This window comes from Lissotriton helveticus, chromosome 10 (assembly GCF_964261635.1).
Source record: "Lissotriton helveticus chromosome 10, aLisHel1.1, whole genome shotgun sequence".
Taxonomy (NCBI): domain Eukaryota; kingdom Metazoa; phylum Chordata; class Amphibia; order Caudata; family Salamandridae; genus Lissotriton; species Lissotriton helveticus.
In genome coordinates this window covers 107,927,816-107,943,862 of record NC_136071.1, presented here as the reverse complement: position 1 = coordinate 107,943,862, position 16,047 = coordinate 107,927,816, and the positions used below count along the sequence as shown (strand labels likewise).

General features: G+C 45.2%; 1 protein-coding gene across 2 annotated transcripts in view; it reads left to right on the top strand.

Annotated features, from left to right (window-relative positions):
• The window catches only part of LMF1 (lipase maturation factor 1), an 801,367-nt gene that overhangs the window by 722,000 nt on the left and 63,320 nt on the right, over positions 1 to 16,047 (top strand). For both annotated transcript variants that reach the window (XM_078664185.1, XM_078664184.1), the window contains one exon: positions 9,159 to 9,312. In XM_078664185.1, the coding sequence (XP_078520311.1) occupies positions 9,159 to 9,312 (154 nt within the window). The remainder of the gene's footprint in view (positions 1 to 9,158; positions 9,313 to 16,047) is intronic.

The following is a 16,047-nucleotide window of genomic DNA, read 5'->3' as shown; positions in this document are numbered from 1 at the left end:
AAACAGAATTTCTCTTAATCGCTCCCCCCAACCAAACAATCATCATCCGTGAGTGGGTGAAGCACCTAACAGCACTCGATGGTCAACCTCTCATCATTGATTCCACTAAATCATTAGGAATAACCCTGGACAATAAGCTAAATATGCAGAAGCACATCAGCGCTGCAACAAAAGGAGCACATTTCCAGATGAACACCCTAAGAAAACTGAAACCCTTCGTACCCACCAATGACTTTAAACAGGCAGTTCAAACTCTAGTAATTCCCAGAGTGATCTATGGGAGTGTTGCTCTCTGGGGCCTGCCCAGATCAACAACCGCCCCTCTGAGAGCCTCAATCAATACAGCCGCTAGACTCATCTCAGGCACCAAAAGGAACTGCCACATTTCCCCTGACCTGCGTGCCCTCAACTGGCTACCTTTTGAGGCCAGAATCCATTTGAAAATCGCCTGTATGACACAAAAGGCATGGCATCACAAAACCCCGAGATACCTAGCGGAGAAACTAGTACTATCGGGTGGTAACAGATCTAGTAGGAGCTCTAACAATCTGCTACTTAAACCACAATGTTTCTCCAATAAGAAAACATACAACCGTACCTTGCCCCCGAAACGAATATTAACTCGTCCGCAGCCTTTTTAAAAAAAAGACGTGAAATCGATTCTCTTGGCCAAATTCAATTGAACCTTTTTTATACACTCTTGAAAATATATCTAGTCTCTAATTTTTTACCTCAACTGTATTCACACAATTCACTGTAGTTATATGTCATTATATTTGCCCTGTAAAGCGCTCTGATACCCGCAAGGGTCTTGTTAGCGCTATACGAAATTGCCAAAATAAAAATAAAAATCCCATACCATTATGGTAAAGAGGGAAGCTGAGGTCCTTGGACTAGAACTGCCCTCCGTGCAGGTCAGGACGAATCTGGCCGATTTGCTTCAACCAGGGGCTTCCACTTCCGAACCGCTTTTGCCCTTTAATGAGGCACTTACGGATGTCCTTCCGGTCGAACCATAGCACAGGGGCTCCCGTGAATAGGACGATTGCACGCCGCCATCGCCCAGCTCCGGGTGACCCAAAGTTCCTCAGCCAACACCCCCTGCCAGAAAGTTTGGTGGTGCAGGTCTCTACGTAACAGGTCGCATTCGCTTCCGCCCCTCTGGATAGGGAATTCAAGAGGCTGAAGTCATTTGGAAAGCAGTTGTTTTCTTCCTCCAGCCTGGCATTGTGGTTGGTCAATACGGCATGCTTATTGGGCCATTTCCTCCATTCCCTTTGGGAGATGGTTGTGCAAGGTCTCCCACAGGTCCTGGAGGAGGCCATGGCTGTGCTCTCCCAAGCAGTTAAGGAGGAGAGAGATGCGGCAAAATTCACCATACAGTGTGGCCTAGATATGACCGATTCACTGGGCAGATCAATATCTATGACAGTGGCCTTGAGGCACCACACCTGGTTTAGAACAACTGGCTTCTCGGGGAATGTTCAAGCCAATATGATGGACATGCCCTTTGATGGAACTCGTCTTTTTGGGTAAAAGGCAGACTCGGCCCTGGTCAGGTTCAAGGACTCTCGAGCTACAGCCAGATCCTTAGGCCTCTCCTCCACTCCTGGTGGCCAGTCTTCCTTTTGCCCCTTTCGTGTCAATGGAAGGGGTTTCCAGCCATGCCAGCTCTATCTCAGCCACCGTCTGCACAGACTGCACAACCCGTGCGAGGACGTGGACGCGGTACATTCCGATGCTGGAATGGAGGCCAGAAGTCGTCGGCCACACTGCCCCCAGTACTCCAGTTGGTGGGAGAATTCGTCATCATCTCTCCCACTGGAGATCCATAACATTTACAAGTGGGTCTTGCAGGTTGTCCTGGAGGGCTATTCTCTGCCTTTCCTCTCTTTTCCTACTCTCATTCTGGGAAATCAGGAATGGCTGACAGAGGATTATTTAAGGTTGCTCCAGGAGGAAGTTACAGCTCTTGGCCAAGGAAGTATAGAAAGGGTCCCGGTTTCAGAAGTTGACAGTGGCGGTTATTCCCGCTACTTTCTGATTCCGAAGAACAACAAAGGGTTGTGGCCTAATTTGGATCTTTGGACCGTCAATCTCGTCCTCAAGAAGGAGAAATTCAAGATGCTCACTCTGGCACAGGTCTTGTCTGCCCTAGACCAAGAAGACTGGATGATAGTGTTGGACCTGCAGGATGTGTATTTTCACATCCCCATCCTGCCGGGCCACAGGCATTACCTGCAGTTCAAGGTAGACCGCGAGCACTTTCAGTTTACCGTGCTCCCCTTCAGCCTTACCAGTGCCACTCGGGTGTGCACCAAGGTGATGGTGGTGGTCGCAGCTCAGCTCCGCAGGTGTGGGGTGTCAGTCTTTCCCTACCTCGACAACTGGCTATTGAAGGTGTCCTCGCCCCAGGCAGTTGTTTCCCACCTTCAGACTATGGCGAAGCCTTCTCCTGCATTCGTTGGCGTTCTCTATAAATGTGCCTAATTCACACCTGACTCCTTCTCAGTCGCTCCCTTTCATTGGGCAGTTCTGGACACAGTTCAGTTTCACACCTATCCTCCCGAGCAGTGAGTCCAGGAAATTCAGATTATGATTCTGAGGTTTTAGCCTCTATACTGGATTTCAGTGAGACTGACTCTGAGGTTTTTGGGCCTCATGACCTCATGCATCCTGTTGGTAAAGCATGGCAGGTAGCGAATGCGGGCTGTGCAGTAGGACCTGAAGTTCCAGTGGGCATAGCATTGAGGAAATCTCACTGACATAGTCCAATTCTTGGAAGGAACTGCAAGAGATCTGCAGTGGTGGTTGATGAACCAATGGCAGACCCCTCTCCCGTCCCCAACCAGATCTCACAGTCATGACAGATGCGTCACTTCTGGTATAGGGCGGCCATCTGGGAGAGGTGGAGATCAGGGGACACTGGTCTCCGGCAGAGACAGGGCTCAACAAAAATTTGTTGGAGCTCCAGGCGATTCAATTTGCATTGAAAGCATTTCTTCCCTCTGTCAAGGGAAAGCTACTGCAAGTATTCATGGACAACACCACCGCCATTTGTGGTACTGCAACAAGCAGAGCGGGGGGTCGTGCACCCTTTGTCGAGAGGCCCTGTATCTCTGGACATGGCTGGAACAGCAGGTCATAACCCTGGTGGTTCAACACCAGACAGGTTCTCTGAACGCCAGGGCAGACAAACTCAGCCATCGATGCCTAGCGATTCATGAATGGCATCTCCATTCGGAGGTGGCGCAAGGTCTCTTTTGTCAGTGGGGAAAACCTTGTTTAGATTTGTTCATCTCCGAAGATAACGCACAGTGTCAGCAGTACTGCGAGCTGGAGTTTCCAAGGTGGCTATTGCTTGGCGATGCCTTTCATCTCGAGTGGAGCTCAGGTCTGCTGTATGCCTTTCTGCCCATACCACTCCTGCCCACGGTTCTGAAAAAGATCAAGAGCGACTGGGCCCATGTCATCCTTGTGGCTCTGGGCTGGGCAAGGACAGTCTGGTATCCAGAGCTCCTGGGAATGAGCTTCGATCCTCTAATCAGGCTGCCCCATCAGAAGGATCTGCTATCGCAGCAGCAGGGGAGGATTCGCCACCTGAACCTGTCAACTTTGCACCTCCATGCGTGGAAATTGAGCGGCCACAGTTGATAGCTTTTGGCCTTTCTCCTTAAGTCTGTAATGTTATTCGGGTGGCCAGGCGGCCTTCCACTAAGAAGGTATACTGTACAGAAAGGTCTTTTGATCCTCTTTCTGCTTCTCTTTCTACTGTCCTTTTGTTCATTCTGATCCTTGCCTAGCAGGGCTCTGCTTTGGGAACTCTCAAGGGTTAACTTTCTGCTCTGACTGCTTTTTTGCTGCTGCCAGAACAGCCCTCTCTCTTCAAATCTCCTTTTGTACATAGATTTCTAAAAGGGCTGGCTCGCCTGTTTCCACCTACGCCCTTTGTTATGCCACAGTGGCCCTTAATTTGGTCCTCACCTAACTGATGTGCACTCCTTTCGAGCCTTAACACAATTGTTCCCTCCAGCTGTTGAGCATCAAAACAGCCTTCTTGGTGATGATTGCATCGGCCTGGAGGGTGAGTGCGCTTATATTATGTCCTCTGCGGACAAGATGGTGCTTCGCACCTGGGCATCCTTTTTGCCGAAGATTGAGACCCCTTTCCATCTGGATCAGTCCATCAGATTGCCCACCTTCTTTGCTCCCCCGCATCCTTCTAAGGAAGAGGAGCATCTCCATTGGCTGGACCCAAAAAGAGTGTTGTCCTTCTACCTTGACCACACAAAAGAGTTCCGGGTGGATGATCAACTCTTTGTTGGGTAGGTGGGAGCGAAGAAGGGAAGGGCAGTGCATCCTTGCATCAAAATCTGTTATGCCGTGAAAAAGAAGCAGCTCCCTGAGGGATTAAGGGCCCATTCCACCAGGGGAAAGGCTGCAACTACTGCCTTGCCTCAGGGTGTCCCAGTCCAAGACATTTGTCAGGCGGCAATGTGGGCATCGTTGCACACATTTCGGAAGCACTATTGCCTGGACGGTCAGGTCCGCAGAGATGGGAATTTAGCCCACTCGGTCCTGCAGGACTTTCTAGTTTAAAGATATTGGTCCGCAGTCCACCGCTGGATGGGATGGCTTGGGTTTCTAAATCAAAGGTAAGGAATCTGCAGCGAGAAGTCTCTATCAGATAAACACGTTACTTACCTTCAGTAACACATTAGCTGCTAGGGACTCTATCTAGCTTCAGATTCCTTACAGCCCCACCCATCTCTCTCTGCCTTGTGGACTAATATTGTAGAGCTAGGGTTACTCCCCTTTTCAGGGCCCTAGATTTGCGCATGACTATGTCAGTTTCTTTATGGCTCTGCGCTTCTGTCATGGAAAAAACAAAAAGTACTGACGTTCGCTCGCCTGGGTGGCGCCTATATAGGCATTGCAACATCATAACCAACGCTACCGATGCGGACGACGTCACACTGAGCCGAATGGAGCCACCGGACACCGTGTGCAAGAGGTATTGCTCAGCAAAAGTTGCCAGATCCAGCCTGACGACTGGGAAATTCAATGGTAAGGAATCTGCAGCTTAATAGACTCTCTACCAGATAATGCTTTACCCAAGGTAAGTAGCTTGTTCTTCTATTAGCCAAATGTAATGGCACTTAGATCTTTCCAAAAGATGGAAAGCGGATTGAAACTCGTGAATTGCAAGTTTACAATGCTGACATCGTTAAGCGTATAACTCACTGAGCCTTAATTTATGCTTAGCTTATTGGAAGTCGAAATTGAAAAAAACACATATTTGCATTAATTTAACTTATTGTTGCTGTTAAAAAAAATCACACTTTGGCAATAAAAACACAGACAATAGTGGGACATAAAACATTTACGTTCCCCAGCCCTTAAAAAAACAGGCAACTAGAGTTCCACAACATCTACAATTACATTTTTAAACTTTTACGTTGCTCTTGGCAAAGTGTAGCAAACACCCTAATTTGAAGAACTGCCTACAGAAGGTGGGGAAAGGAGCAGGAGAGAAAGGGAGCAGGAAAAGCACTTCTGTTATGATATAAAGTCTATACAAACCTAATCTAACAGAGCCTCAGTGTCCCAAGCCACTATGAATCATGGCAGTCAGAGCAATGTCAAAAGGAGAGAGAGTTAGAGAGAGAAGCATCATCAGACTAAGAATAAAAGCTACAAGGCCACTCAAGCCTTGCCAGAATTACTATCCGGTTTGGTGAACACAAAATCCTTCTAGCTGTAAGCCACTTACAGATTGACATACCTGCAACGGGAAGTTAGCTCCCCAAAGCCAGGAAGGAGCTAAGCCACTGAGTTGTTGTCACTTGAGTTAGGGTGCAAGACTGAATTCTGGAAACTGAAGAATACAATTTCCAAGCCAGGAAATGCCACTACCTGATTACTTTCATACTTCCGGCAATGTTTGCTTGGGAAATTCAGTACTTTTAGTGCATTGTACTGCACAAAAGATATACATTTTAAGATTTTTTCACTTGACCGTTGTCCTCTCCAAAATGTTTTGTATGGACACCTCTCAAATAAAGCTAGCTTTGCAACTTTGTATGCAACAGGCTAAAATAGAATGTAAAAGGAGTTTTTAGTTTACTTGTTGGGGTATCTGACCCAAATAAGATGTATTCTGCTTGCCTGCTGATAAAAATAAGTACCAGCATATCCATTAAATACTCCTGCTATTCTATTAAGCACATTGGGGCACATGCATCAAGCTAATTACCAGTCGCAAACGGGTCTATTCGCATAATCGGCCCTTTTGCGACTGGTAATTAGCCATTTGGGATGCATCAAGCCCAAGGCCATGTGCAAAATAGGTAATCGGAAAATTTGAGAATACCTATTTTGCGAAAGCAGTTAGGGAATCGCAATTTGTGATTCCCTAAATGCAATGCAAGAAACAATCTCTGATTGCGCCTTTGCATTAAGGAATCTCAAATTACCATCAACTTCTAATTGATGTTAATTTGCAATTTCTTAGAAAAATGCAAAAAAATGCATTTTTCTAAGTGCCAGGTGGCGCACACACATACCCTTGGGGCATGTTTGTGCGGCACATGTGCACACATGCCAATTTGGGGGGGGGTGCATCAGGGTGGCCTTTTGGCCCCCTAGCAACCTCAAAATTGCATTCGCAATTTGTGATTACCTATTTGGTAATCACAAATTGCGAACGCTTTCCAATTCATTCCTATGGGCCTCTAGGTATGGCAAATTATATAAATATATTTATACGTCTGAAAATAGTAAAAACGCATAAGCAAAGGCAACTGTTTGTCACATTGACATCAATTGTATGTACACGACAAACAAAACATTAAAAAATGTTCCAATACACAAATTTTGTAATGGAGGATCAAACACAAGAACTGTGTTAGGCCTCTAGGCCTATAGGAATGAATGGGAAAGCATTCCCTATTAGCGAATGACAATTTGTGATTTTCTAATAGGAAATGTGCAGGAATCGCTATTTTTTTTAGCAAAACCTACATACATAGGCAATTGCGATTCCTTAATAGCGATTCCTTAATAATCGCTATTAGGGAATCACAAATACTTACCTTGATGCATGTGCCCAATTGAGTATTAAGAAGTGAGATGGTATATCCTAGCAAGAATCTCATTTAAGGACCACAGTTTTTGTGGCATTCGCTTGGGGTTTAATTTCCATGTTATATAGATATAAAGACTCCAGTCCCTTTTCATGCCTATTCTGGTTTGATCCAGTAGTACCAGATCGTCCGCGTACTGCATAATGGGGAGTCTGATATGGTCTAATTTGGGTGTTAAGATGTTAACTTTCAATAACACCTCTCCAAGGTTCGCGGTGTATAGGTTAAACAGGGTGGGAGCGATGATGCAACCATGTCTTAGCCCCTAGTTGCTGTAGATCTTGGCAGTCACATGGACCTGCATGAGCTTGGTGCGAACCCATGTGCCAGTATGGAACATCATAATGCCCGCCAAGAGCTTCCTCGGGATGCCCCACTTTTCAAGTTTTGTCCAGAGTATGTTGCGGTCGATGCCATCAAAGGCAGCTCTGTAATCAACAAAACAGGCATAAAGCAGTGGAACCTCTATGGCTCTTGTTGCTAGATATGACAGGCCAATAGCATTGTTCAGAGTGGATGAATTGGGACTGAATCCTGGCTGGTATTGAGGTATAATATTATTTTTGTTTATCCATGCCTCTAGCTCTTTCAAGAGCACTTTTTGCAAATGCTTCCCATCAATATCCAGCAAGGCAATCAGTTTGTAATTCTCTGGTTGGAAGGCGTTCCCCCTTTTCGTAGCTTGGGTGCAAAATGGAGCCTTTCCATGAGTCCGGTACTGCCGATGTGTTGAAGCATTGATTAAACAGGCTGTACATATAACTTGTAGGCAATGTGTAAGGTATTTGTGCAACACTTTAAACTGTAATACAGTGCCAACACCAAACCAAGTGAGGAGGATAGAGCAAACTTTAATAAATCAAACAAGACCAAAACAACAAAAATCCAACCAGTAGAACCAGAGATATGAATTTGTAATGAATTTAGTAAAAATAGCACAAAAAAGCATAAAGCGCCAACTCGGGATATATGGTTGAAATGGATTGGCTCAAAGTCACAAGTTCAGATCAACCACAATGGAGCGCTGGTCGGCTACAATCCCCAGATTAGTCAGCTGCAGTTTTACCTTCTCAAGACAGCACCCGAGAGTCCCATTCACGTTGAAGAGGGTCTCAAGGTGAGCATCACGGGAGGATGTTGGCTTAGTGTGAAGAGCAGGCCAGGCGTCGCAAACAGGCGGCTGGAGCTTCGCATTATGGTCCCTCTCGAGCAATTGATTCTGGAGTGTGAAGAGTCTGGCTAGCAGCGCTTCGCATAGATTTGTGTTACAAGCAGCGTGGTCTCAGTGCGAATGGGCCCATTCACATTCACGAAGAGCCCAAAAGCGTGATTTCATCTTGCTGAGCCACACCAATTGTCCAGGACTGGAAGGTTACCACTGGGAATCAGGAACCCACTGCATCTGGGTCCAGGGGATGATACAGGATATTGGGGAGCCTTTAATGTCCCTGAGGCTCAGATCAGGTGTTTACCTCAGAGTTCCTTCAGGCATTATTTTCTGTAACCAATTGTTCTCACTTCCTTTGGCAATCTGTGCAGTGATCGAACACACCTGGTATTGGTCTCCATTCCATGCCTGGGTTTCCTCTCAGATGTGTGTGTGTTCTGTTTGTCAACACTTTTGTTGGTGTAAGTCCATGTATGGTCTTCCAACAAGCCCTTGCCTCAGATCCTGTTATTTATTCAGGCAATGCTACTGCTTCTGATCTTAAGTTAGTGCATGGGTCAGAGTAAAGAAACTTCCCAAGTGTATGATCTGTGCTACATCTGTGATATACTCAGGGTTATACTGTAATCAATTTCACTAGGACCTGTGAGCATGTTGTCCCCCATTAGTAAGGTGGCAGTCCTGCTTCAGCTTTCCTACATAGGCCTGGGGAGGTTTGTGCTGGTGTTATGCGAGCTCTCTGAGCTAATGAAGTTCCAAGTTCAACATAATCCTTACCTTGAAGTACAAGCTATGGTTTTTGGATAAATCCTTTACTTAAATCCTGTGTTTTCCTGTTCTCACAGGCTTCAATCTCCGTGCATGTGTAAACATAGGTGTGGGAGTGCTGATTGCCTACTTGAGCATCCCCCTGCTACAGAACCGTCTGATGTCTCCTCAGGCCAGCCAAAGCATCCTCAGCCCTCTGCGTATCGTCAACACCTACAGCACCTTCTCAAGGTAAGTGTGCCCATCTAGGCGCTGGATCTTGCGTTTCTAGTTTTGCGAAGGCTGGTCTATGGCAAGGTAGGTATGGGCAGTCACGTATGCGACTCCCAGCAGGAGACAACAGATCATCTCTTAAAACAACAAATGTGGCCTATCGCTAGGATAGCAGGGAGACAAAAAGTAGTGCTCGTACTGGCGCTTATACTAGCCACAAATCTACTTTTTGTGACAAGTTCTCCATTAACAAGAACACACAATAAATTTCCCAATCTGGGCGTATCTTCACAATCTACCAGAGATCAAGGTGGTGAAACGGAGGCAGTGTTTCCTATATGAGGTTGTGTTAGAGAATGATCCAACGGAAAAGGTTTACATTTTCAAAATTACCTAAATTAAATCAAATAAAAGCCTATATGTAGAAGGTCACGTGCACCATATCCATTAATTAAATTCCACCCACCCTCCAGCCAAAGACCATTGCGTGCTGCAATTTGTATGTGGGTGACTTATCTGATCTTTTTCAAACATTATGAGAATGTAAATAGTATACAATGTATGTGAAGGCATAATCTCTGTGTTCAACTACTCTTAATCCCACAAGTGAGCTCAGCTCCTACAGCTCAGATTAAGTAGTCAGCTCTCCTTTCCAAGGCATTAAAAATGCTGCAACCTTCCTCGTCCACTGCTCTACCAGCTTTACTAAGGGAAAGCCTTTCCAATAGGAATTGTAGGTTGTGCAGTCATAATGAAATTAAAAATAAAGTACACATTCCTTTGGTCAGTTTCAAGGCCAAAGATTCAGGTTTCCACGCGAGGTAGATATCTCGGATCTATTGCGAACAAATTGACGATATTGATGTCCAAGACTCCAAAGTTGAGATATTGGGCACATGCAGAAAATGTCATGACTTCTGGTTTGACCCACACATCCCTGGCGCTTCAAGTATTAAATCACACCTGTCTGCATAGAGAATCTTTGTCCCACCTCTGATGCCCGCTTTCACCCACTAGATTTGTTGTCCTTACTCAAGAACCGCTGTTAACCTGGCCCTTTTTGAATGAATATGATGTTGGGCAGCTCTAGGAGTACATAGTGGTCCACAAGGATATGTCCCTTTACTCTCATTCAGACCTGTCCTCTCTGGAACTAGATATAAAAGGAGGACACTTTTAACACAATCTTGTGTCTCCTGGTCTTGCTATATGCTATATTGTGCATGATCTAGCAGTCACTGTTTCGATTCAATGCAGATTGCTTATCATTACGCTGTTTGTGAGCGTATTGTAGGTCTTGTAAAGCCAATAAATAATTGTGACAAAACGAGGTTGAATATAACAAGTGGTGGTGCCGCAAAGGCCAGTACAACACATTCATGTGTGAAATTAGGGAAAAACCTAATTTGCTTGTGCCACTTAAGATGTGCTAGAGGCAGAAAATATGAGAAACAACTTCAAATTCTGGATGGGGCAACTCAGAAACAATTCAGGGAATTGCAAGTGCATGGGTTTAAGGTATAGCAGTGTTGAAGAATTTGTAGGATGAGAGATAGTAACTTGAGGACCATTGCCAGGGATTTAACCTAGTGGTTACAGAGTATGATGCCTTAAAAGGTGCTAAACAAAGTGGCCTTGAGGGAAGGCGAAAGATTTTCATACTGTGCATTAGCCACAGAAAACAAAAATCGGTTTGTGTTGCCAATGTACGCATGATGCACTAGCACAAAAATGATGGATGAAAATGTTTGAATAAGTCTTATCCATTCTGGTCCATCCTTTTTAGCGTGCATGTGCCAATACAGGAAGGGAACAGCCATATTCAAATCTGCTTTGGCCGCGCCCGAAAAGGAAGAGAATCTTGACTAAACCTCAATGCCACATGCCCTCTGAATGATAACTGAAGGAAGCCCAGAAGTATTTTACTGGTCGAGGTTCATCTGAAGATTGATGTCTAATTCTGCAGGTCACAAACACAGCAAGAACATTCAGGTTAGATTGTGCCCAGAGTTGGCCAACCAGAATTGTGTATGTTGTGAACCATTTGTCTGATGAGGAGGGACTCCATAAAAATGTTTACCAACGGAGAGGTGGGGGCACTTGACAGATTCATACCTAAAGGAGCCTAAGGAACATGAAGCTGTAAGTCACTTTCAGAAAAAGAGGACTCTGAGACTTAGAGGTCACAATTTTAGTACTTAGTTGGAAACGTGGAGGTTGGTGGAGTATTGGGACTAACATTTGAAATTAATTCTTACAAAGAGTGAAAAGGTCATGAAACAGAAACATCAGATGGAATGCAGAAAATAATGTAAATAAATAAAAGAAGGCCTTGGTTCAGCACAGGAAGGCCCTAGCACCGGTTTTACAAGTAGATTACAACTTGATTTGAAAATAGTATGGTATCAGAAATAGCAGCAAAAAATTGTGTTTCTGTTCTGATTCACCCTTGTGACCTTCTGGTTCTAATCATTTTACGGAGTACAAAGTTGTGTCGATAGGACCGAGAGCATTTGTTTCTGGTAAAACATGGGGTACTACCAGCTCTCATGTTATGTGTGGATCTATATGTCCCCTTACATGTACTATGCCTCCATGACTTACAAACACAGAGGAAGTAGGTGATTTCATGTTTGGGGTGCCTCCTTTTGGAATCTCCTGCCAGAGTTTTCATAAAAGTTTGAGAAAACTTCGGCCTCAAAGGCTCTTGAAACTGAGGGAATGGCCATCTACAAAGAGCACGTAGCCAACCAGAGTGTTTCTTGACCTCTTGGTTCTCGTTATCCCTAGCAGGGTTGTTGGTAGTCAGTGCCAGTAGCGGTTCCACTCTTCTATAAAAACAGTCCATCATCTGTACTCAGTTCACTGAAGGGTTTCAGTCACAGACGATGTGCGAAAAAAGTCACAAAGCGTGATACGTGTTCCACTGGCCAGTAGAGGGTCACCTCACATCTTGTCCAGGTTCATCCACCACATGTAATTCCAAGTCGGAGCTGGTCCTTCCACGTACAAACAACTTCAATTTTTTAAACAGCTCACCACTGACTTAACGCGTGTAGCTGGAGACCACATCCGAGATGTTCTCCACTTCTGGTCCTTGGCCCATTTGGCTTTGAACGCTTTTCGAGCCCAATTGTGTAGTATCCGTACTCTAGCCAAAAGGTTCTTAAAATAGGTGTTTTCTTCTCCCCTTCCATGTCAGAATTTTTTTCCAGGTCTTTGCAGAGCCCTCCAAGCAGGCTGCCATTCCGCAGCGCACCTCGTGTTTGTAACCCCATCTTATGTAAACCAATAAAAGCCAGGCTGCAGCTTGTAATGAATATGCAGCCATGTGAAAGCTGACATGTTCCGAGTCGCACAGTAGGAACATGCTTTTTATTACTAATTTGGTGTCTCTGATTTACAGGGTGTTTCCAGGCCCCGGGCATCTAGCCACGACTCATAACTCAGCCCCCTGCATGCGCTGCGCAGTGCGGCCGCCGAGCGCTAAAGCCTATTAACTGTCGGGGTAACCATTACTGAGGGCGGGGGGCAGCCTCAGGGCGCGGCGGCGGCCCTCAGCTGCTGGCCCACAGGAAGTGACTGTGCGTCAGCCTCCAGTGTCAACAGAGCCCGCCAGAACAGAGCCACCCTCCGGTCAACCCACGCTGCGCTTTACAGATTTACAAGAAAATAAATATTATTCATTTGTTTATCTTTCGAGCGTTGGCGGAGCCTTGCTGAAGAGCTGGGCAAACCCTCATGCTAACATGCATGACATAGAATTTGAGGCTAAGTTTACTTTGGCTTCTAAGGGCTTCTAGAGAGCAGTAAAATACGCAGGGAGTAGTGTTGGGTGGGAGGGTGCTGGCAGACACCTATTTGTTTTATTAACTTAAACAAGCCCAGCTGTGCATAACATGGATACTTCAGGACACATTGGCACTCTGTGACAATATACAGTCAAGAAACTCCTGACTGGCAATATCCTTATAATGTACAGTACAGAGTACATACATGCCAACATTTTAGGACAGGGACGTGGGAGATTTAAAATACAAAATCAGGAGAATGAAAATTCCCCATTGACTTCTGTTGTAGAAAATGCAATTTCAGGCGGGAGACAGCTTAAAGAAAGCCATTTTTGGCTTGAAAAATCGGTAGTCTCCCGCCTGAATCGGGTCTGTCGGCATGTATGAGAGTACATGCCAATCATTCCGATTCAGGCGGGAGACTACCGATTTCAAGGTTATTCTCCCGCCTCCCGATTCCTGCATAGAAAAACCCAATTGCTCGACTGGCTAAAGCTGTACAGGGACTCGTTTGAGTGACTCGGAGATTGTACTGCCAGCAACCTGCAGGCGAGTACACATTTGCCCTCTCTGTTTGAAATAGTCCTTCTCCTTTCACCTTCGTGACAGGTGAGGAAAAACATACATTTTCGTCCCTCATATCAGATCCTGTAGCAGCACACTTGATGGACCCGTACATGCCAATAGACCCGATTGAGGCCTCAATAGAAGTCAATGGGAGAAATAAATGTTCCTGATTTTTTAAATCTCCCACTTTACTCTTCTAAAATGTTGGCATGTATGCTGATACAAGCAATAACAATAAGATGTTTATATAGCACACCTGTTGGCTCATTTTTCAGCTGCCTAATGCTGCCAGTGTCAGGTGTTGGTGTTACCCTGCTCAGTTTTACTCAATTTATCAGTCACAAAGACAGCAAAGCTGTCTGAATTTCAGTACTAGGCTTACATCCTTCTTAGTTCATACAAAATGTTGATGCCTTTTATCAGCCATGGGGGGATTTGACAACTCCACAGGTTATGCAGCAGTATCTGCCTGGTGTCTACAACAGCAGTACCTGTAGCAGCTGTAGGGGAATGGGAATGGTTGTCACTATGTCATAGGATAACTATTTGTTTATTTATTTATTTATCTATCAAAACATTTAAATCCCAGAACCCTTTAGCAAGCGGATTCCAAAACACAGAAATATCAGACTTGGAATCCACCACTGCACCTTTGACTGCAGCGTCTCAACCAATTGCTGAACCTCTATATGTGTGCCTGCTAAAGAAAACTATGTATGCTGTCACGTCACTCAAAAAAGTCGGAGCACAAGAAACAAAACAACCCCCAAAGATTGGTCTTGACAATAATCATAAATCTGCCTTATGACAGCAGCAAAACTTTCCCCAAGCTTCTATTGAAAATCTAAAAATGACTAACTGTACAAGTTCCTGATAATCCCACAGTAGTCAGGCTTTCACTCTCCAAAAGAGAATTGTTGGAATTCTCAGCACCACCTAAACTGACACTTGAATGTGTTAACACAATCAGACTTTTACTAAAACCCAACCAATAACTTGAGGCGGACCAGATTGTAACTAACCACAGTAAACTGGATCTGGGGATTGATGAGGGGTTAGGTGAACGAAAATAAAATAAAACACAGTCGAGTTTATGCTAATCCAGGAGTTCACATGAAGAGTAGGAGATAGAATTGTAAATTTTGATTAAAAAAACACTGATAGTAAGAGAACGAGTAAACGCCAAAAGTGCTCCTTCTGGCAGACATCACAGCAAGCTGCATAGATGTAAAAACCAAGGCCACAGAGAATATCTAGTTCATTAGGATAGCTAGAAATAATCAAGAAAGAACAGTAAGAGGAGCTCAGAGTCCATAGAAGGAGAACAAAAACTTACATTGAAGCAAGAGCAATCCAGCTACAACCAGATGGATCTATGATAAAGTATCTCCAGAGCTGTGCACTGCTTCCATGTTCTCCCTGCCTTGCCCAGACACTAGAACAAGCATTTACAATGCAACGGTCTTGCCTTTGCAAAAGTTAGAGCTATTGGCATTGTAAATGACAAAATTTGTATTTATGTGTTGGTTTTGAAAACAGATAAATAAATGGCATTGTCATTTACAATGCCAATAGTTCAATCTCTCGCGAATAGGAGACCTGTTGCATTTGCAATGCAATAGGTCGCGTATTTACGCAAGTTTGAGCTATTGACATTGCAAATAACAACGCGTTTTATTTATGTTTCAAAAACACACATACAGCCACACACACACACAGCCACACACACACAGAGCCACACACACACAGAGCCATACACACACAGACACACACACAGAGCCACACACACACAGACACACACACACACACACACACCCCGCCACACACACAGCCACATACACACACACACACAGAGCCACACACACACAGAGCCAGACATACACACAACACCAAGCCACCACCTTTCTTTGACGAGTCGGTGATGTCTAAATCTAAATCTAGATCATGGATTAATCTCTGTTCGGGTTCATGTTAACGAAATTAGCAAAAAAAATACACCGTAACGGTGTCCCTCGGTTATAGGTAGTGATGAGATTTACAATGTCATTTGGAGATGTCTGAGGGCCACCGCTGTGCTCACCGCGACGCTTTACCTGATCCTTCGCCCGGATAAGGACTCTCCACTGTTGTCAGGATAGATGAATTTGTGCGGTCACTGTGCCTGGTGTGACCCTTCACCTGGCCTTTTCACCCAGATAAGCCTCCTCCACTGATGTCGGGACAGAGTCCTTGGTGCGGTCACTGTGCCCGGTGTGACCCTTCACCTGGCCTTTTCACCTGGATAAGCCTCCTTCACTGATGTCGGGACAGAGGCCTTGGTGCGGTCACTGTGCCCGGTGTGACCCTTCACCTAGCCTTTTCACCCGGATAAGTCTCGTCCACTGTGTCAGGTCAG